This window comes from Bubalus kerabau, chromosome 10 (genome assembly GCF_029407905.1).
Source record: "Bubalus kerabau isolate K-KA32 ecotype Philippines breed swamp buffalo chromosome 10, PCC_UOA_SB_1v2, whole genome shotgun sequence".
In the NCBI taxonomy this organism is placed as follows: domain Eukaryota; kingdom Metazoa; phylum Chordata; class Mammalia; order Artiodactyla; family Bovidae; genus Bubalus; species Bubalus kerabau.
In genome coordinates, this window is record NC_073633.1 from 9,437,552 (window position 1) to 9,462,991 (window position 25,440).

Consider the following 25,440-nt stretch of genomic DNA (forward strand, 5'->3'; position numbering starts at 1 on the left):
TAGATAAGCCAAATATGGCAAAACATCAACAGCTTCTGAATCAAGGTAAAGGTTATATGAGTGTACGTCATACTACTCCTTAAACTTTTCTGTAGGTCCAAAAATAAAATGCTGGGGGAAAGTAAAAACTTCTAAAGGTATCCATTACAAAACCATGAGTCGGTCCCAGCAGGGCTCTGGAAGTGTGTGGAGTCGAGGCACAGGAGCACAAGGTCACACATAAGGCAAACGGAGGGAAGGGCCCTGCAGGCCTTGAGTCCGGGTGCACCAGAGACCATGCCAGCGTCATTTCTCCATCTCATTTATAAAAGGGGGTAATGGCACCTTCATTAACGGTTACTAGAAGGACTGAACTACAGGGTCTAGAAATTTGAGAAAACAGAATCAACTGAAAAAAAAAAAGTGTAATAGATTGTAGAATATCCAAAAAGTCTGGAAACAGGAGGCACAGCTGCCCTGAGATGTCATCATAGGGGCATTTCAACATTTAACCAGCGTTTACAGTGAGTGCCTACCCTGCCTCTGGGACAGGGCTAGGCTCCGGGGAGACAGTGCGATCAGAGACCTGGGCCCAGCCCTCATGGACTGACGTTCTAGCCGCAGGAAGCCTGACTGAACCAGTCAACAAAGACAGTTATGGTTTTGGTGAGTGCAACCAAACAAATAAACCGGGTGCCGTGATAAACAGGAACATTGAGGATACAAGGGAAGCGGTGCATTCTCCTTGGGGAGGGCCTCTTAGTTGAGTCCCAAAGGATAAGGAGGTAAGCATGCAAAAGTCTAGCGGAAAAGCAGTCCATGTAGCGGGAAAAGGTGCAAATGATACAGGAAAAGCTTGTTTGGAAAACTAGAGGTTAGAGCTGGGTAGTAAGAAGGAAAACAGGACTAGAAGAGACTGGCAGGCAGCCTGGGTCACAGACCAGTGTGGAGTTTGTCTTCTGAAAGCAAAAGGAGGTATGTGGAATGTTTTAAGCAGTGAAATGTGCAATGCTTCAGTCTGCTACTTGGGAAGAATGGTCACAGGGGACAAAATCCTTTTAGTAGAATTTGATTTTCTTAAAGCATGTGCTACTCTGAAAAACATGAAAATGACTTCGAAATAACAAAGAATTGGCTGCAAAGAGAGGGATAGGGGAGACTTGGGAGCAAGAGGAACTTGGAATCTATCAACACAGGAAATTTAGAGAAGCAAAGGTTAGCAGTGCCTACCTACCCACCGCCCAGGGGGAGGAAGTCCTGGCCACTGGACTTGAACCATCCTGGCCCAGCTGGCGGGGCCTTGGATTTTATGCTTCAGTAGGGACAAGAGTTCTTACCGCAGAGGTTCTTGGGGTTGTTGTGTGAGGCAGTCTTTGCAAAGGGCTTATGTGGCACAAGGCCTGGCTTGAGATACTTGGGCTGGGAGTGCGGTTACTAGTCCCTGGGTCAATACTAGGGCTAGCGATTATCATGTGTCAAGGTCATTGTCACCGGGGCCTCTGATCTAACGGTTACATGGAGCCCTTTACCATCTCTGCAGCTCTTCCATGTACCTCCATGTCAATACCGGCCGAACCGTGGGTGTATCTTCAGCCTCGACACCCCTGGCCTCGACACTCATCACCATTACCCTCCCCGACCTCTCGCGTCCTCAGCCTGTCCGCCACCCATCGGGCCTTACGTCAACCATCTTGCTGGGTTCCCTTCACTTGGGAATCAAGGTGAGTGAGCTCCCTAGCCGGAGGGCCCTTCATGCCCGCTCCTGTCTAGGCCCGCGGTCTTGCTTCCTGCTCTCCCCTTGCTCACTGAATCCTAGTCCTACTAGTCTGTTTTGTGTTCCTTGGACTCACGAAGTAGCTTCTGGCCTCAAGGTCCCTGGACATGCTGTTTCTTCTTTCTGGGAAACTTTGCCCTCCCCATTTGCCTGGCTAATACCAGTACTTCTCATCTTAGTCTGAGTATTACTCCTTCAGGGAGGCCTTCCCGAGTTCCCCCATAAACAATTTAAGTCCTACTTTTTCCCTTCACAGCATTTATTTTCATTGCAATTATGTTACTAGTGTGATGGTTTGTTTCAAGCCAATCACTTCACTCGACAGTTAAGCTCTAGGAGGGCAGGGGCCATGTTAGTTTTAGACACTGAAGTTTTCCCAATGAGCCAGACACAGAGGAGGCGTTGGGTAAATATTTGTTGTCTGGATGAATGTATGAACTGAACTTATGTATGAATTGTGCCTGAGTCTGCTTTTCTCCACTCTGTGGATGAGGCTCCTTGCAGGAAGTCTGTGTGTGAGACTCTCCTTGGAATGAACAGGTGTCTGACTTCCGCATCACCCTCAGTGGCCCAGAGTGAAATTCAGGAAAAGCATTTTGTTCATTTAATAACATATGTTTAAATTCCTAGATTCATAGCTTTAAAGTATATTCTAATTACTCACATGCATCAGGAGAACTCACAGCATATGGCAACTCGTTATTTTGCTGAGGCTCGGACTTGAGTTTCACGGCTATGAAACTGGGGTGTGGGGGCTCGCTTCCCTCAGCTCAAGTGACAGCCCAGCATCCACCTCTCAGGGGCTGCTGTGCCCTCTATGGGAACATTTACAAAATGTGGGGGTTCAAGATACATTGCTCCCCAAGGTCAAGGGTCAGTATGTAAGTAATTTAACCATGTATAGAGAGTTTAGAAAGTGGGCATCAGAAATTCCTTAGAACCTCATCTTCTAATCTCATCTGGGATTTCACAGAAAGTTAATTTCCTCCAGTGTGTTTCCGCCGTCCACAGACTCTGGCAACAGACCTAAGTTTGAACCCTGGCTCTGCCTCTACTTTCCTCTCAGCTTCTGTTTGCCCATATGTGAAAGGGGGTTGGTACTCATCTCACAGGCTTACTGGGTTAGATAAGCCAGTGTATATGAATTTGTCTATGCCCCCTTCCTCTTTTCCTCCTTAGAAGTTCCCATAAACAAAGGGCAAACTTGGACTCCCCAACCTCTTTCTTTCCTACCCGACCCTTGGAGTTGGACAACTCTGTGTGTGCTCAGTCGCTTCAGTTGTGTCTGACTCTCTGTGACCCTATAGACTGTAGCCCGCCAGGCTCCTCTGTCCGTGGGATTCTCCAGGCAAGAATACTGCAGTGGGTTGCCATGCCCTCCTCCAGGGGATCTTTTCCACCCAGGGATCGAACCTATGCCTCCTGAATTGCAGGGAGATTATTTATCTGCTGCGCCACCTGGAAGCCCATTGGACAACTCTGGCTGACCTCAAAACGCACTCAATGACGTCCTCCACCCACTTGAACCGGGCAGAGATGACTAAGGAGCTGTCACAGCAAAATGCCTCCTGATAAAGACACTGACTATTTCAGGGAACCATTCAGTTGTGTTCTCTGCAGGACACTCTTTTCAAACTTCTGGTTCTAAATATTTCTTCTCCTTCTTAACTCTTTTCTAAAGAAGCTGAAAAGGATGCTAAGGATAAAACAGGATTAGAATACCCCATTTATTATTGGTCACTATACACTGGTCTGAGAGCTTCCTCTCCCTTATTCAAGGCAGAAGAGAATATTCTGTAATAAAAGTAGTCCCATGTCCACCTTAAATCACTATTGCCCATGACCCAGATATATTCCCTGGGAAACAAAAGAGAAATGAACAAATATTAAAGGTGAACTTTAAACAAAACCAAGCTGCTTTAATATTAAACTTTCTGCTAGATCTCCAAAAGAAACAATTACATAAACTTCAGTGAGGCTGAGGACACATGGAATTTGCCTTTGGGGCTTTGTTCTTAAAAGGACACGTACCTTTCTTTGAGCATGTTAAAAAATGCACAAACCACACAACCACATGTCATGGCCTTGACAATGCTCTGTTATGTTTTAGTTACAAGGGTCTGAAGCAGAGAAGACCCTTGTAGCATACTCCTGGCCTGGCAACAGGCAGCCTGAGAGTCAGCTAACATTGACTGAGCACTTTCTGTTTTACGCTGCTGCTGCTGCTGCTAAGTCACTTCAGTCATGTCCAACTCTGTGCAACCCCATAGGCAGCAGCCCACCAGGCTCCCCCATCCCTGGGAGTCTCCAGGCAAGAACACTGGAGTGAGTTGCCATTTCCTTCTCCAATGCATGAAAGTGAAAAGTGAAAGTGAAGTCGCTCAGTCGTGTCTGACCCTCAGCAACCCCATGGACCACAGCCTTCCAGGCTCCTCTGTCCATGGGATTTTCCAGGCAAGAGTACTGGAGTGGGGTGGCATTATTTCATGCCTATTAGCAATTAGTCTTGGCAAGTTATGTATTATCATCCCTATTCTATAGAAGGAAGAAACTGAGGTCTAGAGATATAAAAATAGCTGCCCAATGCAGAGTAGGTGATTAGGTGATGGAATTGTGATTCAAACCCAGAACTCCTATATTAAATCCAGTGCTTTTAATTTTTTTTTAATGTTTCTGTAATACCTTCCTCAATTCCAGGCAAAAGAGGGTGTAAGGACCATCTTATCTTCCCAAGAGCATTACCGAGCTAAAATCAACCTCAATATGATCATGGCAGTTAGATCATGTATGTGTGTATATACGTGTATATATACACACACATATATATATGCAATATATATATATATATATATATATATATATATATTAAGGACAGAATAAAGAGCAGAAATAGCAAGGACCTAAAAGCAGCAGAAGAGATTAAGAAGAGGTGGCAAGAATACACAGAAGAACTGTACAAAAAAGGTGTTAATGACCCGGATAACCATGATGGTGTGGTTACTCACTTAGAGCCAGACGTCCTGCAGTGTGAATTCAAGTGGGCCTTAGGAAGCATTACTATGAACAAAGCTGGTAGAGGTGATGGAATTCCAGCTGAGCTATCTCAAATCCCAAAAGATGATGCTGTTAAAGTGCTGCACACAATATGTCAACAAATTTTGAAAACTCTGCAGTGGCCACAGGACTGGAAAAAGTCAGTTTTCATACTACCCAATCCCAAAGAAAGGCAATGTTGAAGAATGTTCAAACTATCTTACAATTGAGCTCATTTCACATGCTAGCAAGGTTATACTCAAAGTCCTTCAAGCTAGGCTTCAACAGTATATAAACTGAGAACTTCAAGATGTACAAGCTGGATGTGGAAAAGGCAGAGGAACCAGAGATCAAATTGCCGACATCTGTTGGATCATAGAAAAAGCAAGGGGATTAGAGAAAAAACATCTACTTCTGATTCACTGACTGTGCTAAAGCCTTTGACTCTGTGAATCACAACAAACTGTGGAAAATTCTTACAGAGATGGGAATACCAGACCACCTTACCTGTCTCCTGAGAAACCTGTATGCAGCTCAAGAAGCAACAGTTAGAACTGGACATGGAACAACAGACTGGTTCCAAATTGGGCAAGGAGTATGTCAAGTCTGTATATTCTCACCCTGCTTATTTAACTTCTATGCAGAGTACATCATGAGAAATGCCAGGCTGGATGAAACACAAGCTGGAATCAAGACTTACGGCAGAAATATCAACCTCAGATATGCAGATGATATCAATATAATGGCAGAAAGTGAAGAGGAACTAAAGAGTTTCTTGATGAGGGTTTAAAGAGGTGAATGAAAAAGCCGGCTTAAAACTCAACACTCAAAAAACTAAAATCATGGCATCCAGTCCCATCATTTCATGGCAAATGGACGGTGAAAAAGCAGAAACAGTGGCAGATTTTATTTTCATGGGCTCCAAAATCACTGTGGTTGGTGACTGCAGCCATGAAATCAAAGGAAGCATGCTCCTTGTAATAAAAGCTATGAGCAACCTAGACAGCATATTAAAAAGCAGAGACATCACTTTGCCAAAAAAGGTCTGTATAGTCAAAGCTGTGGTTTTTCCAGTAGTCTTGTATGGATGTGAGAGCTGGACCATAAAGAAGCTTTTTTTCAGGATCCCCTCCAGAATCATGTTTTGCATATAATATTCATGTGTTTTAGTTTGATTTTAATCTGGAATAGTTCTTCAGTCTTCCTTTGTTTTTAAGACATTGGGACTTTTGAAAGTACAGGCCAGTTAGTTTGTAAAAGGTCCTTCAATCTGGGTTTGTCTGATGCTTCCTTCTGATTAGATTCAGGTCATGAATTTTTGGCAAGAACATTACCTAAGTGATGAGATGTTCTCAGGGTATCACATCAAGAGGACTGTCAGTTTTCTTCCTTGTAAACTTACTATCTTTCCTTATGTAATGTATAATCATGTTAGTTTTCCTAAGGGCCTCATTAATCCTTGGCTGATCAAATCACTCCTATTTGAAGCACCTATTCCACCATTTTCCTTGTCGATATTTGCCCCTGAGTGCTAGTTAACTAACTAATCTAAGTCTCTCAGCTCCTCACTGGCTTTGCCTGTGACTCGGGCAGAGCCACATTCACAGTCTTACGTTGTTTGGAAGACGTACATGTTTACCTTGCCACTGATCTTCTGTGTATTTGTATCACACTGACAGATGTCTACAACATCCAAGTCCGTGAGCACTAGACCCAACGAAGATTCTGCAGTGATGGGCCCGGGAAAGCTGTCAGGGCTTAGCCAGGTCATTACTGAATCTTGCTCACGTTAGGGTAACTTTCATTTACATACACAATGCTAAGGACTGTGAGGACCACTGCAGTATCTGCCATAACAAAAATACTATGTGAATTCTTCTGTTTCAGAGCAGCGATTCCAGCTATGTCCTTTCTCGTTTCTTGCAGTTACACTAAGGAACAATGATTTACTGAAGTTAATAGAGTCACTTATGTGACTTTAATACATAATAATGTCCATTGCCAGACTCCCACACCACCTGGTTTGTGCCCAAATGCTCCTTACCTCTTAAAACATGCTGGTAACTGGATAACAGGAACTGCAGGTGCTCAACCAGCTCATCCCATTTCTGCCACTGGGTTTTATCTGACTGCAGAGATAGTAAAAGTAGTAGGTAATAAATTCTTTCCTCAGTAAGAGGTTTATACAGTTTTTAAATAACTTACAATAAGCTCACGGATTCAGGAAAAGGTGGTCTAGGCCTGGAAGTGAAGTAGGGAAAAACATACCTGACACTTGAGCAGTGATGTGGAATTGTTCAGAAAATAGAGGGCCTGGGCCAGAGACAAGGGCAGGCGGGTGGGCGTCTCACAGCTGTGGAGAAATATGATTTCCAGCACTTTGCAGCGTAGAAGGTGGCTTTCCATGGTAGTAAAGAACATCTCTCTGCGTGGAGGAGAGACAGTGCACCGTCACAACTGCTGCTTCAAGGGACACACACCACAATTCTCCCTGAATGCTCTAACCTTTGCCTGAACCAGAGGAGGCCAAGAAGGAACACAGTGAAGCCCTACAAAATCACAAAGCCTGTGGACAAGGCAGAAACAGGTTCGTTCATGAACTGACAACTGCCAGACCGGGGCGGGGGACTCCTTGACGTTTGAAAGCGAAAGACTAGTTTAGGACACTTGAAGAATTACAGCATACTCTAACCAAGAGAATTAATCATAAGATGAAATGTTTCTGAATGGCCATAAAGGGCCATCATTGGCACAAAGGAGGAATATTATTAAGAGGAATAAAAGAGGGTATTGCTCTCGAAAAGCTGATGGTTGAACAGGGGCGAGAAGTGTGCCACGGGAACCTGACGCGCAGGGCCAGCGTGTACACGGTGTGGTGGTGCCCCCGTGGTGCAGACGGCAGAGCACACTTGGTCGGGGCTGGGAGCAGCCTCTGGCAGGGGAGGTGGCACGGGCGGCAGGGGCTAGGGGAGTAAGGAAGGCCCAAGGTAAGAGGCGCTCCAATGCCGGGACACACACGGCAAAAAGCGAGAGGCCAAGAGATACACACGTCTGGGGCACCACAGCCTTCTTCAACTTCAAGCGTCTAGGACTGAGGAGTCCCCGAGGGACTTGGCCAGCGAGCGTGGGCTGGAGCACACTCAGAGGCTTCTGAGAGGGAGAGCTGTAAAACGCGGGCTGAGCTTCGGGAAGGTGAATCCCACTCACTGTTCTAAACGCAGAGTCGGTTTCCCTCCCAGAATGCGATGAATCTCAGATGCACAGGGCGCATCTCTGGACTGCCTAAAGGCTTTTGCCTGAAGGTTTGGTTAGTGGTTCTTGCCAGGTCTGCGCATCAGAGCAGTTTCTGAGGAGCAGGCAGTGAGCAGATAAGGAGAGGGCAGCAACAGAACCTGCCCCAGATATCAGGGTTCTTTCTTCTACAGCTGTGCCTGTGCAGTGGGCAACACTGGGAAAAACAGGGGGCTCTTGGTGCCACTGCCGCTTGCAACAATGATAAATAACAAAGTATCTCTTCATTTTTATCTTCTTCCCTTTGCTTTTGCTGTTCCACCAGACACGTGTTATTAGTGTAAAAGCAAAATTTTAAAAAGCAGAATTTTAAAACCTTTGCTTACCATTCTAAAGTATAAAAAAAGTCTAAAATATTTATGAAAATCCATTTGATCTCTTTAATGTACTTTTTAGTACCATTCTATACCTTCTCTGACAAATTTTCTTTAATACAAAGGACTCCAAATTATTACATTCATAAGATACTCTCCAAATTCTTTTAAAGTCTAATTTCTACTCTGCATTTGGTATATGACTTTTACAGACAGTTGATCTATTCAATAACTTTTAATTTCAAACTGTATTTTCTCTTCCAGTTTTGACTCCAGAGCCTGCATTTGTCCTGGTTTTATAATCCAATATGGCAAACCCAGAAATATACAAAGGACAAGAAAATAATTTTAATGTGTTGGACATAGTAGGAAATGGAGGTACAATTATCTATAGCAATTCAAATTCAAATTTTAAAAACAAGATAGAGGAAGGCTAACTTCCAGATCCAGCCTTAACAAGTATATCTGCTATTGGATTTACTGTCCTTTTATCAACAATTGTAATCCTGAACAAAATATATGAAATAACTATTTTTAGGCATTGGATAAGCTACTACAAATGACTACTGTTCTTGAGAGAAAGGGAAACAAAGGTGGTGAACCCCATGTTTACCCCAGATTTCCTGTTGGGGGCACTTTCTAACTAAGGCCAAGGAAAGTATGGGTCCTGAACAGAAAGCAGTGGATTTGTTGGGCAGAGCAGAGACTGGAGGTCAGGGGAGCTGAGGTGGCTGGAATATCTGTAATGGTCCCCCTTGGCACATGGACAGGGAGATAGCCAAAGCCTGGGAAAGAACAGTTAGTGAGGGCTGTGAGAGGAGTGGGGATTCGGGAAAGTGCCCAGTGTTGAGAGAGATGCGGTTTCAATGAACTAGAAGAGAAATCTCATTACATGTTGGGCATTCGGGTGCAACCCCAGAAGACTAAGCTACAGGACATTAGTCTCTTAAGAAAGGCTGCTTTAGAATACCCTTACAATTCCTAGAAACAAGCTTCAAAAGGAGAAAGCTAATCTGCTAAGAAATCATTATCTGCCAGATTGAAAGTTAATATTCTTTAAAGGAAGTCAGCAAATTTCAGATTCTCAACAATGGACCATTCATAATGTTAGACATGCAATAAAAAAAATTAGACAAGGGAAAAAACAGGAAAATGAATCCATAACCAGGATCAAAATGCCCACAGAAACAGACCAATAGATGACACAAATGTTGGAATTAGTAGACAAGGACTTTAGAACAGCTGTTATAAGTATGCTTAAGATTAACCAACCAACCAAGATATATATATATATATATACACACACACACGAATGAATAGATGGGGACTCTCAGCAAAGAGAAATGGACACTCTAAGAAAGTAGGGAAAACCACTAGACCATTCAGGTATGACCTAAATCAAATCCCTTATGATTATACAGTGGAAGTGAGAAAAAGATTTAAGGGCCTAGATCTGATAGATAGAGTGTCTGATGAACTATGGACGGAGGTTTGTGACACTGTACAGGAGACAGGGATCAAGACCATCCCCATGGAAAAGAAATGCAAAAAAGCAAAATGGCTGTCTGGGGAGGCCTTACAAATAGCTGTGAAAAGAAGAGAAGCGAAAAGCAAAGGGGAAAAGGAAAGATATAAGTATCTGAATGCAGAGTTCCAAAGAATAGCAAGAAGAGATAAGAAAGCCTTCCTCAGCGATCAATGTAAAGAAATAGAGGAAAACAACAGAATGGGAAAGACTCGAGATCTCTTCAAGAAAATCAGAGATACCAAGGAAACATTTCATGCAAAGATGGGCTCAATAAAGGACAGAAATGGTATGGACCAAACAGAAGCAGAAGATATTAAGAAGAGGTGGAAAGAATACACAGAAGAACTGTACAAAAAAGATCTTCACGACTAAGATAATCACGATGGTGTGATCACTGACCTAGAGCCAGACATCCTGGAATGTGAAGTCAAGTGGGCCTTAGAGAGCATCACTACGAACAAAGCTAGTGGAGGTGATGGAATTCCAGTTGAGCTATTTCAAATCCTGAAAGATGATGCTGTGAAAGTGCTGCACTCAATATGCCAGCAAACGTGGAAAACTCAGCAGTGGCCACAGGACTGGAAAAGGTCAGTTTTCATTCCAATCCCAAAGGAAGGCAATGCCAAAGGATGCTCAAACTACCGCACAATTGCACTCATCTCACACGCTAGTAAAGTAATGCTCAAAATTCTCCAAGCCAGGCTTCAAGAATACGTGAACCGTGAACTTCCAGATGTTCAAGATGGTTTTAGAAAAGGCAGAGGAACCAGAGACCAAATTGCCAACATCCTCTGGATCATTGAAAAAGCAAGAGAGTTCCAGAAAAACATCTATTTCTGCTTTATTGACTATGCCAAAGCCTTTGACTGCGTGGATCACAATAAACTGTGGAAAATTCTGAGAGATGGGAATACCAGACCACCTGACCTGCCTCTTGAGAAATTTGTATGCAGGTCAGGAAGCAACAGTTAGAACTGGACATGGAACAACAGACTGGTTCCAAATAGGAAAAGGAGTACGTCAAGGCTGTATATTGTCACCCTGCTTATTTAACTTATATGCAGAGTACACATTAGAAATGCTGGACTGGAAGAAGCACAAGCTGGAATCAAAATTGCTGAGAGAAATATCAATAACCTCAGATATGCAGATGACACCACCCTTATGGCAGAAAGTGAAGAGGAACGAAAAGTCCTCTTGATGAAGGTCAAAGAGGAGAGTGAAAAAGTTGGCTTAAAACTCAACACTCAGAAAATGAAGATCACGGCATCTGGTCCCATCACTTCATGGGAAATAGATGGGGAAACAGTGGAAACAGTGTCAGACTTTATTTTTTTGGGCTCCAAAATCACTGCAGATGGTGACTGCAGCCATGAAATTAAAAGACTCTTACTCCTTGGAAGAAAAGTTATGACCAACCTAGATAGCATATTGAAAAGCAGAGACATTATTTTGCCAACAAAGGTCCATCTAGTCAAGACTGGTTTTTCCAGTGGTCATGTATGGATGTGAGAGTTGGACTGTGAAGAAAGCTGAGTGCCAAAGAACTGATGCTTTTGAAGTGTGGTGTTGGAGAAGCCTCTTGAGAGTCCCTTGGACTGCAAGGAGATCCAGTCCATTCTGAAGGAAATCAGCCCTGGGATTTCTTTGGAAGGAATGATGCTGAAGCTGAAACTCCAGTATTTTGGCCACCTCATGTGAAGAGTTGACTCTCTGGAAAAGACTCTGATGCTGGGAGGGATTGGGGGCAGGAGGAGAAGGGGACGACAGAGGATGAGATGGCTGGATGGCATCACTGACTCGATGGACGTGAGTCTGGGTGAACTCCGGGAATTGGTGATGGACAGGGAGGCCTGGCGTGCTGCAATTCATGGGGTTGCAAAGAGTTGGACATGCCTGAGCAACTGAACTGAACTGAACTGAACTGAAGGATGAACCAAATGGAAGCTCTTGTTCTGAAAGATATAATATCTGAAACGAAAAAAAAAAAAAAAATCCACTGGATAGGCTTACCAACAAATTAGGCACTACAAAAGAAACGAAAAATCAAGGAGGAGAAAGTGCAACAGAGAGAGAAAAAAAGACAAGTCAATACAAAATAAAACAAACAAAAACAACAGTAGAAAACACAGAGCCGTAATGTTCTGTGGAACAGTGAGACACAGCCTAACATATATGTACTCGAATTCCCAGGAAATGAGAATTCAGGCCAAAAAGATTTTTAAAAAATGCCCAAGATATTTCAAACTTTGATCAAAAATATCAACTCACAGATTCAAGAATCTCAATAAATCCCAAGCAGGGTAAACATAATGGAAACTACAACTAGTTACCATCATCAAGTAGACGGAAAAAAAAAAAAAGCAGCAGCCAGAGAAAAAAGACATGTGACATAAAAGGGAGCAACAGTAAGAAATTCTAATGACTTCCCAGTAGCAAGCCAGAAGAAAGTGAACAGCTTTAAACTAAGGAAAAACACCTGTCAATCTAGAATTCATATCAAGTAAGAATAGTATTCATATATGAAGGTGAGATAACATATACAGATAAACAAAAGCTGAAAGAACACATTACAACTAGACCTGCAGTACAAAAAATATTAAAAGAAGTTAAGTTCTTTACATGGAAGAGAAATAATACCAAATGGAACTTGGATAGTCAACAAAGAAAGAAAGAACACCAAAAATGGTAACTGTGTGGATCTGACATGTGTTTTTTCCAGCAACACTAAGCAATTAACTCAGTTTTTACACTATTTACCATAGCATCAGATTCTGCAGGTTAAGGGCTCAGTCCTACAAGGCTGCCCTCACATTCTCTCTTTAGATGCCAACCGAAAGTCCAGGTTGTCAACCTGTGTGCTTCTGAACCATGTAGCTATAGACGGGAGGTTCCCAGGACTGCTACTTAGCTTTGATTAATTTGCTACAGCAGCTTACAGAACTCAGACAAACCCTTTGCTTACTAGGTTACCAGTTTATTATAAAAGGTATAACTTAAGAACAGCCCAATGGAAGAGATATATAAGGTGCGGGGCAAGGGTGAGGTACTCCCATGCTCTCTGGGTGCATCACTCTACAGGCAATCTCCATCTATTTATCAACCTGGAGGCTCTCTGGACCTAGTCCTTTGGGGTTTTCAAGGAAGCTGCATCAGACAGGCATAGCTGATTAAATCAGTGACCACTGGTAACTGAACTCAACCTCCAGCCCCTGTCCCTTCCCTGGAGGAGGGGATGGAGCTAGAGGAGGGAGGGTGGTGGAGAGCTGGAATGAAGAGGAGAGTTCCACTCTCTAATCACATGGTTCCCCTGGCAACCAGCCCCCAACTTTCAGGTCACCAAGTGGTCTTCTGAAAGATACCTCATTAACAGAACAAAATATAACTTTATTAATTATTCTTATCACTTAAAAAACTCCAAAAGAGCTCTGTGCTGGGAACAGGATGAAGGTCTCTCTCAAACCCACACACATACAAGCTTGGATGGTAAAGAATCTGCCTGCAATGTGGGAGACCCAGGTTTGATCCCTGGCTCAGGAATATCCTATCCCCTGGAGAAGGGAATGGCAACCCACTTCAGTATTCTTGCCTGGAGAATTCCACGGACAGAGGAGCCTGGCAGGCTACAGTCTGTGTGGTCACAAAGAGTCGGACAAGACTGAGGACTAACACTTACTTCCTTTATATATATTTCTTATTATAGGTTACAATATCACAGATAGGTGGAACAAAGACTGTTCCCCACCCCCATCCCTGAATTTCTTTTAAAAACAACTGTTTAAAGCAAACACATGATTCCATCCCAGAGTAAAATGCATGGCAACAGTAGCACAAACAGTGGATGGGAGTGGATAAATGAAAAGACGGTTATTAAGATTTTAACATTGCATGTTATGATAGAGTATTAATTCAAGGTAGATTCTAATAAGAACGCATATTGTAATTCTAAGAGCAACCATTAAAAAAATAAAACATCTCTGAAAAAGCATTTGATAAAATTTAATACCCACTCACGATAAAAACAGAAAACTAGGAATAGAAGGGAAATTCTTCAACTTATTAACATCTACAAAAGAAGTCCTAGAGCTAGCATAATTAATCATGAACTGATATTTTAATCAATAATTAATTAACTGAATGCTTTCCCCTAAATCATGAACAAATCAAAGATGTCTACTTTCCCCTGGATCATAACCAAAGCAAAGATGTCTGCTTTCGCCATTGCTATTCAACATAATATTGGAAGTTCTAGTCAGTGTAGTAAGGCAATAAAAGGCATACTGATTGGAAAAAAAGAACTAAAACTTTCCCTACTTGCAGATGACATGATGGTCTACACAGACAATCCCAAGGAATCTTTGGCATGACAGCATTTTCCATAAAAGAAAATCTGATAAGACAGATTTCATCAAAATTTAAAACTTGCTCTGTGAAAGATCTTGTTAAAGAGGATGAAAAGACAAACTACAGAATGGGAGAAAATATTTGCAAACTACAGATCTGAAAAAGGATTATATCTAGAATATATAAAGACTCTGAAAACAGGAAAAAGCAAAAAATCTGTTAAGAACATGAGAAAAGAAATATTTTAGTAAAGATGTTATACAGATGGCAATTAAGCACATGGAAAGATATTCATTATTGATTAAAGAAATGAAAATGAAATCACAATGAGATACCATCATACACTTATCAGAAAAGCTGAAAAAATAAAAAATTGTTTTAACAACACCAAATGCTGGTTAGAATGCAGAGAAACTGGATCATTCATACTGCTGGGGAGAATGTAAAATGGTAAAGCCACTCAAAGAAACAGTTTGGCAGTTTCTTAAAAAAAAACTAAATAAGTAGCTACTATATAATGCAATGGAGAAGGAAATGGCAATTCACTCCAGTATTCTTGCCCGGAGAATCCCATGGACAGAGGAGCCTGGTGGGCTATGGTACACAGGATGGCGAAGAGTCAAACACGACTTGAGTAACTAACAAACAACTTATAAAGCAAAAATTGCACTCCTTGGCATTTATTCCAGAGAAATGAAGATCTATGTTTATTCAAAACTTTGTACATGAATGTTTATAAAAGCTTTATTCATAATAGTCCCAAATTGGAAGCAACACAGATATCCTTCAATGGGTAAAATGGTTTAAAAAAAATACCAAAGGTATACCCACACTATGGAATACTATTCAGCAATAAAAAAGATACCACAACCTGAATGAATCCCAAGAGAACTACACTAAGTGAACAAGTTCTTCAGTGTATAATTCCTAAAAACAAGAACATTTTCTAAGGTAATCAAGTACAATGAGAAAAAAAAAAACCAGAAAATTAATCTTAATGCAACAGTATTATATTAACCGTAGACTTTAATCAGATTCTTTTCATTGTCCTCATGTTGCTATTAATAGCAAAAGAAAATTGCAGGTTATACACTGCATTCAATTGCCTGTTTTTTTCAGTGTCCTTTGATCTGGAACAATTCCTCATTCTTGCTTTGTCTTTTATGACACTGACATTTTGGAAAAGTGCAGTTCAGTTTTTTTTCATAGAACATTTCTCATTGGGGATTTCTCTGATATTTATCCATGATTTGATGGAGGTTATGCATTTTTCGGCAAGAGGACTGCAAAAATGTTTTGTGCATCCTATCAAGGAGCACATGATGTCAGTCTGCCCCACTGCTGGTGTTAATTCTGATTACTTGACTCCACAGTAAAGTTAGTTTTCACTTCATAATTAATATCTTGTGAGAATATACTTTCAGACTATGCAAATATTTTGGTATGCCACAAATTTCATCATTTTAGTACCCTGTCATACTTGAATTCATTCTTATTATGATGCATGCCAAATGGTATTTTCCCCCCAGATTATCATTTCTTCTTATATTTATTAGCTGGCTTTCTACTATAAGGAAGAGAGTCCTTTCTCTTCCTTCCTATCAGTATTAGAATCATGGGTTATTATTCTACACAGCAGTTTGTAGTCTTTTACTGTCAATATTTATTTTGATACTCAAATTATCTCAGATTTAGCCAGTGGAAGCTCTTTAAGCTTCTTTTGTCATGTTCTGAACATTCTTTGAATATTTCCTCATTTCCTCATTATAAAGATGTTCTAGGCTCATTTTATACTTTATCTCAGGTCTGGAATCGGGCATTTCTTAACAAACTCTGGTTCCTTTTAGTGTAAACTAGAATTTAGAAACAAAGATCTGAGTACTAGGTCTGCTCATTGCTACTAGGGTGTAGTTGTTCCTAAGCTCTCTTAGTGGGTAGAGGTAGGAAAGGAATGTATGAATGCACACCCATATAATATATACATAAATGCTGGCACATCTACATTTATTCCTATATCCATCTATTTATTAGGGACCACAAGTTCATATTGATGCCTCCAAATCCAATCCAGCACCACAGGGTTCCTTCTATCCTTCCTCCTTTTCATAGGTGTAACTCCCTTCTCTGACTGAGAAACTTGGCTCTCATTATCCACAATACATTTAAGTGTTTAGTCCTAGAATACACATAAGATAGTTTTTGAATTGTTAATACTTTCTGTGAAAAATAAATTTACTAACTAGAATTTAATATTTATTTACACTTCATTTTTTGTCTTTAGCCTGAGGGTATTTAGTCCAAATACTGCGTTTTAACTTACTTGGATGGGCTGGGGAAGACGAATAGTTATCGTAAAAGGGTAGTACCAGGGATCTTTGTGGAGAAGGCAATGCAACCCACTCCAGTACTCTTGCCTGGAAAATCCCATGGACAGAGGAGCCTGGTGGGCTGCAGTCCATGGGGTCGTGAAGAGTCGGACACGACTGAGCAACTTCACTTTCACTTTTCACTTTCATGCATTGGAGAAGGCAATGGCAACCCACTCCAGTGTTCTTGCCTGGAGAATCCCAGGGATGGCGGAGCTTGGTGGGCTGCCGTCTGTGGGGTCGCATGGAGTCGGACATGACTGAAGCGACTTAGCAGCAGCAACAGGGATCTTTGTGGTGATGGAACGGTTCTGCATATGTTGATTGTCTTGGTGATTATATGAAGCTACACATGTGATAAAACTGCTTAGAACTACATATGATGAGTGCAATCTGAGTGAAATCTGAATATGTTCTGTAGATTATACCAATGTCAATTTTTTTGTGTGATATTGTTACAGTTATGCAAGATGTAACCACTAGGGGATAGAAAGTGAAGGGTATAGAGGACCGCTCTTACTAGTTTTTGCAACTTCCTGTGAATCTTTATTTAAAAATAAAAAGTAAAGAAAAAAAAGTTGCTTGGGCTTGTCCTCCCCCCAACCCTCACCCCTCAGCCCCATTTAAATGAATAATAATTCATTTAAAATACAGGTTAATTTCTGTTTGTATTGTTTGTTAGGCTCTCCTCCAACTTCCTTACTGATTTATTTTTCTTTTTTGAGTATATAAAACATTAACATGGTACTAAAAGTCTAAAAGTTATAACTATACAAAGAAGTATATTCAGGAAATATTATACTATCAATACCACTATTAAGGTCATTATCACTCCAGCCCAGCACCCTAGCTCCTTTCCAGCCCATCTACCCTTGTATGTAAACAATTCGATTGGTCTGCATTTATCTTAACTTTGCTTCTTTTTTTTTTTACAATTATAATCATGTATATTAAAAATGTTCTCCTTCTTATATGTGTATTTATTATGCATACTCTATGTATTTTGCTTTGGTTTACTTAACAATATATTTTGGAAAACAGTTCATAAAAATTATGCTCCTATTTTTAATATTTACTTTTTTATAGCTACATCTTCATTGTGTAGATGTACCACAGACATTCAACCACTGTTGTATGTATGGGAATTTGGGTTGTTTTTAGTATTTTGCAATTACAAACATGCTGTTGTGAATATCCTTTTGCATATGTATTTTCATACTGTTAAACATATATCTTTAGGATAAATTCCTACACATGATTTTTCTGGGTCAAGAGGTAATGTACATTTAGTTTTGGTAGATACTGTAAAATTCCACCACACACACCCCCGCCCCCCACCAGCCGTAATGCTTGTACCACTTTTCATTAGCACCAGCAATGTATGGGCACCTACCTGCTTTCTCAAACCTTCACTAACAGAGTGTTTTATAGTACTTTAAAATTTTTACTATTTGTATAGGTTAGAAATAGTATCTCAATGTAGTTTTAATTTACATTTATTTTTTATATGCATTTCTTTAAATATAAGTGAAGTTGGACATTATACAAAAATAAAATTACTATCTCTAGTAAACACAGATGAAAAAGCCCGTAACAAAATATTAGCAAATTGAATCTGTCAATAGAAAAGAATATTATATCCCAATCAAGTAGGGTTTTTTATTCCAGGAATGCAAGGTTGGTTATAATACGAAGAAATCAATCAATGTACTTCATCATATCAATGGAATGAGGGAGGAAAAACTATGATTATTTCAAAAGATGAACAAAATACATTTTATAAATTCAAATACCTATTCTTCACAAAACACTGAATATCTTAGACAAAGAAGGAGGCCTCCTCAATCTGACAATGGCTACCTATGAAACATCCACAGCTAATATTATACTTAATGGTCAAAGACTGAATATTTTTCCTCTAAGATCAGGAATAAGGCAAGGATGTCTGTTCTTATCACTTCTCCAACATTCTATTAGAGGTATCAGCCCTTGCAATAGGGTAAGACAAAGAAGGAAAAGGCATACAGATTGGAAAGGAAGAGATTAAACTTTTTATTTGCAGACAATATATATTGTGTATATAGAAAATTCTAAGGAAATCACAGAAAATTCCTACCAGAATAACTGAATTAAGCAAGGCTGCACGATTTCTACCACTATCAATGAGCCACTGGAAAATAATAGGTCATATAAGTTATACTTTTGTCAGAGCTTTGGAATGATACCTATGTAAATTAGTTTATATCATTTAACTGCATGTAAACTATACATAAACTTTAAAAGATTAAAAGGTAAGGCCATATAAAGTATCTTCTAGTATAATTTGGGGTGGTTGCAAATTTTCCCTTCCTGAAAAGTTTTAAATTAGGACCAGGTTTCATTTAAACTATTTTTCTATGTTTAGTTTAAATTTGTTTACAGTTACCCACTCCTTAGATTTCCCATCTCTCACTAGAATCTGGGCATAAATAAATAGACAGTATGGGAGCTGGATCCAAATGAAATACTAACGAAGCGATACAGCAAGCGTGATTTTATGAATGCTTCCTTCTGGCTGACCATTGTAACGTACTGCCTTCTTTGAACTGACCTTGCAATTAGGAAGTCCTAGGTTTAAATCTGGATTCTAAATCTGATTAGCAATGTAAACTTTGGCTAGTTATTTAACTATTTAGAGTATTTTTTTTCATTTGTTAAATGGGAACAACATTATAAAGCTTTATAAAAACGTGAGATAATTAATGTAACAATGACTGGCACATTGTACAGATCCAATAAATGTTTGTCTTAATCTTAGCAGGATAGTTTAACTAAATCTTTATTACAATTCTATTTGGAATGACATTTTCTTCTAACAGAGGAACCAGAAATGTACAAGAGTAGTCTTGGTTACCAACTGGGAGCTTAGGGGATGGGGTGGGAAGCAGACAAGGAGCTGACAGAGATTCGCTCAAAGGTCACCACCCTATAGAGGCTCTCCCATAGTTATTTCCTGTTCCAGCAACTGTTCATGAAATTACAGTCATGGTAGCTTATTTTCCTTCCTTTGGATTCTAAAATTACTGGTTCAAAGGAGGAATCATTGGTCCTAGCCAAGAACTCTTATTTCTTTGTCTCTTCCTAATGGAATGCTTCACTATTTAATGTTTAGAGAAAGTGAATTCCTTACTCTTAATATCTGGGCTCATTCTACAGGTACAACTGTATTCACTCTTGGATCACCTCTTCTTTCCCTCATATGAACAGGCCTATTTCACCCAACAAGACTTTAGTAAACATTTATACCAGGCTCTCTGGCTGAGGGTCAGAGAAGATGGTAGTGCTTAACAGCTGAAAACTTGAGGGATGAGTAAAGTTATTAGACAAATGGATAAAGTGGGAAATTTAGGCTACATTTAAGGTAACCTGCCTCTTCCTAAGAAATTATGCCTTAGTTGCAAATAATAACAGTTGGTTGAGAAACTATTTCTTTCAAAGGTTAAAGAGACAGGAACTATTTCTCTACGTTTTTTCCTCCTAATTTAACTACTGTTTGGAATTTTCTTTTGAAATTATGTTCCCAGATCAAAAAATAAAACAAAGCTAAGACTTACCTCTGACTCCTCTCAGGAATGTCCAGCACAAACCCAAACATCATTTCAGCAATTTTATTGGAGCTGCACGTGGGGGTTCTGTCCACCTCTACAGCGATAGACAGCATCCTCTGGAGCTGGCATATAATCCTGAGTCCAGAACACAGAACATAAATGAGCGGGAGGGTCCCTGCTGGCTGGGATGAGGTGCCCGCCAGTGTACTAAAGGCTCTTGTAAAGCACACACTAGGTCAGGGAGAACTACTCAAGCATCAGCATGCTTTTATTAGCAATTTCACCTACCTGAATCCCTTTTGCCAGATCATACTATCAACCTCTCAGAACCTGGGGTTGCGCTGCAAAAGCAAGCTGCTTTTAAATTTGAAAATAGAAACATACAATCTTTTTAAAAATAGAGTTCTTGTTGCTTATCTAATTATTTAAAAAAAAAAATTTGGCCATGCCACAAGGCAAGTGGGATCTTAGTTTCCTAACCAGGGATCAAACCTCTAGAACCTTCCTCAATCTGCCCCTGCATTGGAAGCATGGTGTCCCAACCACTAGACTGCCAAGGAAGTCCCTAGGAACATATAATTTTAAGGATCTAGAGAACTTTAAGGATATCTAACCTAAAAATTCTATATTCTACAGATGAAGAAACAGCTCCAGAATGACTAACAATTATCTGAATTTCTTTGATAGGAGAAAATACAAATTTACTATGTAGTTTTCTCCTGTTACTGGTTCCTTTACAACAATCTTTACCTAAGTTCAGTGTCAGAATTTCAACTGGTGAAACGTGACCCTCTCTCCCATCAGACCTAACTGTGGGAGAGACCCAGGTTGATGGAAGCAATCTGAGCAGCCCCTCAGAAGGTGAGCCTCACCTGAAGCTGGCCTTTTCTAATGTGCGCCGTTATTTGTGAGGCAAAGAGGGGCTCTGTTTGCAGAAAATCTGCAGCCAGGGACACAATAGGTAGACCAGAGTCAGATCAGATTTTGGCTCTGCAATGACAAGCTATTCCATTTTTGACAAATTACTAAACTGCTCTGAGTCAAAACTCTCTCATCTCAAAAAAGGGGAAATAACACCACCTATTTCATAAAGTTGTGCTGAGTAACAGATCTGGCATATAGGCACTAGTTAATGGTAAAGAGCAGTGCCTATTGTTGTTAAGATTATGATAAATTGATTTTCAAGGACTCTAATTTTATTCTTCTAATATCTACTTATAATTACTATTATTATATTAGCTTTCTCTTAAGAAACAGTGTCTGCCTCTCTCTTGGTCTATATCCTGGGGTTCTGACATAATCTTATTTTCCTACTTTAGGACCTTCCCCACTCTGCCCAAGCAAACGCTTCATCGTTCCAAAACATACTCCCTTTAGATACACGATTGTCTCCTAGATTAGTTAAAATCCATAGTACTTATTTAAGAATCCGATCAGTGCAACTAAATTATAGCACTGTGAATTTAGGCACAAATGCTGTATTTGAAATATCAAGTTTAACTGGCTTTTTAAACATAACTGACATAATATAGCAGGTTACTTGTACAATGGCAGCTCCAGCCCATAACGTCCTGGCGTTTCCCCCAAATGCCAAGACCACTTGTAATTCTGTGGAAGCGCCAGGACCTCCTTCCGGGGCAGGCTGAGGGGTGGGGCCTGGTCTGGCCTGAGCCACTGCTGTCGCCACCTGTCGGAGCCCGCAGGTTGAACTGCTGCTCTTCTTCCAGCACTGGAGGACAGGGGCCCAGGCCCTTGAGGATTAGAGACTGCTACAATGCCCACTGCCCATGATCCTGTCTTGTCTCTGGGAATCTAGGAAGGGGACGGCACGGTTGTTCAGCTTTTGCTCCACTTCAGCTGGTGAATTCACTTAGTGAAGTCCTATTCATCTAGGGGGAAAGCATCTACTTTTGTTTTACCTCTGGAATTAGGAACTTAGCCTTTAGTCAAAATAAGGTAGTTTTTAGTAAGAATCAGCCTATGTTATAAGAGCTGTTAATTTTGGGGAAACTGCTCGTAGAGAGTGGGGCTAGTCTCCAACATAGTAAACCCCGGAGCTCTAGGAAAGATAACTTCTGTCCGCTCCTTACAGCTGATTGGCGTTCTTTGTCAGGTTAGGTTGGGAAGAAGGGTGGCTACTGCTGGTCTTCAAGATTCCTTTTCCTGGAGAGGTTTGATTCTCATTTGGGGGCTGGATTAATCTGTCTTCAGTTACTGCTCTGATCAACCACTTGATGACATCCCTGCAATGGAGAAAAAGATAAGAAAGAAAAAGTTTAAATTTCTGTCTTACTGTTAGGGTGCTCAGAACCGCAACTTTAACATGGACTCCTAGACACCTAGATTTCCCTAAAGGCAACAGAGAGGAGCCCTTAGGCTATTTTCAATATTTTACAAGTCTAATGGAAACTCTGCATTTAATTGCAGGAAGGTTACAAAAGATAAGTAAAATGTCAACATTTTTCTTTAAGTTAGAATTATTGAAAGGTACCTCAAGGTTAAAGAGTACTATCTGTGTCTTCCTGACCAGGAACATGCCTTGACAAGGCAGAAAGTTGGATTAGACAATCTTGTTGGCTTTCTATTATTAGGCTAATAAACAAAGTGTCAGACTTTACTTTTTTGGGCTCCAAAATCACTGCAGATGGTGACTGCAGCCATGAAATTAAAAGATGCTTACTCCTTGGAAGGAAAGTTATGACCAACCTAGATAGCATATTCAAAAGCAGAGACATTACTTTGCCAACAAAGGTCCGCTAGTCAAGGCTATGGTTTTTCCAGTGGTCATGTATGGATGTGAGAGTTGGACTGTGAAGAAAGCTGAGTGCTAAAGAATTGATGCTTTTAAACTGTGGTGTTGGAGAAGCCTCTTGAGAGTCCCTTGGACTACAAGGAGATCCAACCAGTCCATTCTAAAGGAGATCAGTCCTGGGTGTTCTTTGGAAGGAATGATGCTAAAGCTGAAACTCCAGTATTTTGGCCACCTCATGCGAAGAGTTGACTCATTGGAAAAGACTGATGCTGGGAGGGATTGGAGGCAGGAGGAAAAGGGGACAACAGAGGATGAGATGGCTGGATGGCATCACCGACTCAATGGACGTGAGTTTGAGTGAACTCCGGGAGTTGGTGATGGACATGGAGGCCTGGCGTGCTGTGATTCATGGGGTCGCAAAGAGTCAGACACGACTGAGGGACTGAACTGAACTGAACCAAAGTTTAGAGTATGTTCAGTGCAGTCATACCTTATACAGGGTGTAGGCGCTCAGCATTTGTGAGATAAAAGCTTCTCATATAGGCCACGTCTAATTTTGTTGCCTTCTAAAATCTCACTAATAGTAAATAATGTTTTAAAAATCCACAAAGAAGGGAAAAAAAGGAAGGCAGATAATAATGGTAAAAATCTGGAAGCTGGAAGGAAAATGAGTATTTCACAAAACAGAATATTATATAGTAGTGGAAATGAATAAGCTACAGTAGATAGGTAACACTATGGACAAATTTTAGTATACTATAATATTAAGTGAAATAAAAGTACCAAATGATTACATACAGCATGATACTCTTATAAACAGCTAAAAGGAACTAGAATAAAAATATATACTTCATAGGAACACATATAGATGCAATAAATTACATTAAAAAAAAAGAAAAATAGTGAACAGTTGGGATGCCAATTACTTTGGATGCAAAAAAAAAAGGTGTAAAAGTGGGTGATAGAGGATGGATGTGTGGTTAACTGTAGGTAACTGTCAAGGTCCTAGCCTTTGATTGAAGGGGTGAGGTAAGAGATGCTGATTACAAAATTCAGAGTAACCAATTAGCTAAGTAAATCAGGCAAGTGTCATATTTAGATGATGTTTAATCTAACTCTATGCCTTTGGCAAAGGGATACATTTGAACTGACTTGGCAGAACTGAGGAAGCTGAGTCCTAAGCCACCAGTAGAGAAGAGTAATCCTATTTAATCCTATTTAAAAGGCAGTACAAGGTTTCCATGAAGTTAGGATAAAAGAGGGTAAATTTAAAAATAAATGGTTTATAATCTGTTTAAGAAACTTTTAGAGCCCTAGATCTTCTTTTCCAACCCTGAAGACTACAGGTTAACTCTGTGGAGAGATAAACAGGGTCTCTGGACTAGGATATCAGGCACAGCTGGGAAACAAAGGCATCAAAGCAGAAACAGGGGCGTTAAGTGGACCTGCGCGTGCTCAGTGCAGAGATCCTCGCCATCATCCCACACCTGTCTTTCAGAAGTGACAAGTCCTCACCTGTACTCAGAGCTTCCATCAGCTGTGAACACATCAGCTCTTTGCCCTTAAACAAGAATAGAGCACCAGATTTTTCCAAACATCTATGGACATATTCTAACAGAAGAGATTAAGGCAAAAAAACCCAAACCAACCCGTCTCTCTCCTCAAAACAGCAACTTGGAGAAAACAGACATTATACAGAAAAGTAACAAAAACAAAAGCTATCATTAGTAACATCAAAGATATGAAAAGACACAGATCCATGAAAGAAAAAGACAAGAACAGATACCTATTTATTAATTTTAAAAAGGAACATTTAAAGATAAAGTAAAAGAGCTCTTGGAAATTAAAAATATGGTAACAGCAATGAAAACTCTATTTTCCAGAAATGAAGGATATGAAATGGCCCACTGAATGTCCAGCATTAACAGATGAATATAGACCTAAAACAAGTATATTGGGAAAAAAGATTCTGCAAACATCCAGAGAAAAAAATCAAGGCACATACAAAGAATCAGTAATCAGAGTAGCCTATGGCTTCTTCACAGCCAGAAGCTAGAAGACAGTGGAAAATTTGGAAAATTTCCTTTAATACTCTGTAGAAAAGTTATTTGTAACCTAAATATCTATACTCACATGAATCAATGTGTGGAAGATAAAGATATTTTCAGACATACAAAAACTCAAATTTTACTTCCCACATACCTTTCTAAGAAGCTACTGGAGACTGATCCATCAAAACAAGGGAGTAAACCAAGAAAGAAAAGATATGAAACATATCCAACACTGGGAACAGGTGAAGGGAATTTCACATTTATGATAGAGACTTGGCAAAGAGGACAGCCAATCCAGGTTAAAGGAGATCAAAGTACTCTACCACAGACCTTAAAGAAGAATCTCGTAAGTGTGAACAAACATCTTGACAGGATATTTAAATCAAACGGCAGAGAATCTGTGGTTGACTTCTGATATGCA

At 40.3% G+C, this 25,440-nt stretch overlaps 1 protein-coding gene across 3 annotated transcripts in view; it reads right to left on the reverse strand.

Annotated features, from left to right (window-relative positions):
• Positions 1-25,440, reverse strand: part of SIMC1 (SUMO interacting motifs containing 1) — a 75,577-nt gene that overhangs the window by 2,427 nt on the left and 47,710 nt on the right. For 2 of the 3 annotated variants that reach the window (XM_055536559.1, XM_055536558.1), the window contains exons 6-9: positions 22,307-22,459; positions 20,223-20,351; positions 7,055-7,211; positions 6,831-6,915 (exon numbers count right to left, since the gene is read on the reverse strand). In XM_055536559.1, the coding sequence (XP_055392534.1) occupies positions 6,831-6,915; positions 7,055-7,211; positions 20,223-20,351; positions 22,307-22,459 (524 nt within the window). Of the gene's footprint in view, positions 1-5,678; positions 6,718-6,830; positions 6,916-7,054; positions 7,212-20,222; positions 20,352-22,306; positions 22,460-25,440 lie in introns of those variants that run through there. The other variant, XM_055536560.1, reaches the window with a different exon arrangement.